This window comes from Cebus imitator, unplaced genomic scaffold (genome assembly GCF_001604975.1).
Source record: "Cebus imitator isolate Cc_AM_T3 unplaced genomic scaffold, Cebus_imitator-1.0 Scaffold1, whole genome shotgun sequence".
Taxonomy (NCBI): Eukaryota; Metazoa; Chordata; class Mammalia; order Primates; family Cebidae; genus Cebus; species Cebus imitator.
The window spans coordinates 3,017,975-3,019,892 of NW_016107316.1; the positions used below are offsets into that span (position 1 = coordinate 3,017,975).

The following is a 1,918-nucleotide window of genomic DNA, read 5'->3' on the forward strand; positions in this document are numbered from 1 at the left end:
AAAAAAAAAAAAAAAAAAAAAAAAAAAAAAAAAAAAAAAAAAAAAAAGAAGGCAAAGCAGAACCACAAATTCCTTAACCCACAGTCAAGTAAGAGGCAAACTTAGGCATAATCTCTTCTTTTTTTTTTTTTTTTAATGGAGTCTCACTCTGTTGCCCAGGCTGGAGTACAATAGTGCGATCTCAGCTCACTGCAACCTCTGCCTCCTGGGTTCAAGTGATTCTCCTGCCTCAGTCTCCCAAGTAGCTGGAAATACAGGTGCATACAACCAGGCCAGCTAATCTTTTGCATTTTTAGTAGAGACAAGTTTTTACATGTTAGCCAGGAAGGTCTCAATCTCCTGACCTCCTGATCCCCCTGCCTCAGCCTCCCAAAGTGCTGGGATTACAGGTGTGAGCCACTGCACCTGGCCACATGAACTTCTAACTAATATTAATATATATATATATATCCTTCCAGTTGATTCAACGAATTTACTATGTTCCTACTATGTAAATCACAAGAATAAGTGAGTATGAAATAATGGCATATTGGTATTCAAGCTAATTCTTTATAAAAGAATTAAGAAGAAAAATTTGCAAGTAATACTTGCTTCCATATACCAATTTAAGTATTTCATGTCGTATCTATGTGGACATACTGTTTAGGAACATTAAACAAATGTTTTGAATAAGATTGCATAAAAATGACTTCACTGTTACTATGTAAATGAAGCATAAGGCTTGACACACAAAAATCAACTCATAAATAATAAAGCACTCATTTAAAAAAGGAAATAAACTTATAAAAGTTAGTATGCTTACCTGAACCACCCAGGGGCTGTTGGCAAAGGCCATAATATCTCTTTCTTCCCAAAAAAAGGCAGAATCTGATCTTTTTATCATTTCAAACTTACTAAGAAGCTTCATAGCATAAACTTTCTGCGATGCCTTATGACGAACCTGTTGATTTTTTGAAATACAAAAATTAGTACTTTCATTTTATGAAAGGTAAACAGATCATACTCTAATGCTATTAAAAACTTCAGTGACAAAAATGATCCTTAGCTGATAAAAAGTAAAAGCAAAACATTTTTAATGAAAGAAACAAAGGAGAACACTTAATACTCAGCAAATCTGTTCTTACAGCAAATATTTATTGAAAGGTTATATGTGCCAGACATTATACTAGGCAACGGGGATTAAACAGTGAATCAAACACAGAAATCCTTGCCTTCATTGGGTTTATATTCTAGTGCTGAGAAGTAGGTGATAAATGTTAAAAACAGTATGTAAGATGGTAATAAGTGAGATGGAGCAAAAGCATAGCACAGAGAATGGAATATGGAATATGCTGGCAGCAGAAGGGGACGGTGAGCTGAAAGTTTAAGTAGATTGATCAGAGTAGACCTCATTGAGAAGGCAGGATTTGAACAGGGATTTAAAGAAGATAAGGACTGAGCCAGCTACAGGAGGTGACTCCAGGAAGAGGGAACATGCAAAGATAATACGGGAAGCTGCTAGGGGGTTTTAAGCAGAGGAGCTTCATTTCAACTAAATGAAGCTAAATTCATGAAGCTTCATTCTCTCAGGTTAATTAAGCTAACCAATTTTAAGAATGAGGTGCTGTTAAATAAGAAACTTACAAGATATGTCTACTGAAGAAAAACATTTATTTAAGTAGTTTGAAACATCAATGTACACATATCCCTCAAAATCTGCCCATAAGAACCCAATAAATTTAGATATCAAGGAATACCTATGATTTTGTTAAGTCACTCTCATTTCTCTTTAGATGCCCTATTTAAAAGTTTTTTTTGAGGCTGGGCGCAGTGGCTCAAGCCTGTAATCCCAGCACTGTGGGAGGCCGAGGTGGGTGGATCATGAGGTCAAGAGATCGAGACCATCCTGGTCAACATGGTGAAACCCCGTCTCTACTAA

The 1,918-nt window shown here is 36.0% G+C and overlaps 1 protein-coding gene across 1 annotated transcript in view; it reads right to left on the reverse strand.

Annotated features, from left to right (window-relative positions):
- Nucleotides 1-1,918, reverse strand: part of ROCK2 (Rho associated coiled-coil containing protein kinase 2) — a 147,058-nt gene that overhangs the window by 63,590 nt on the left and 81,550 nt on the right. Inside the window, exon 4 of the mRNA XM_017524626.2 lies at nt 803-940. Within this exon, the coding sequence (XP_017380115.1) occupies nt 803-940 (138 nt within the window). The remainder of the gene's footprint in view (nt 1-802; nt 941-1,918) is intronic.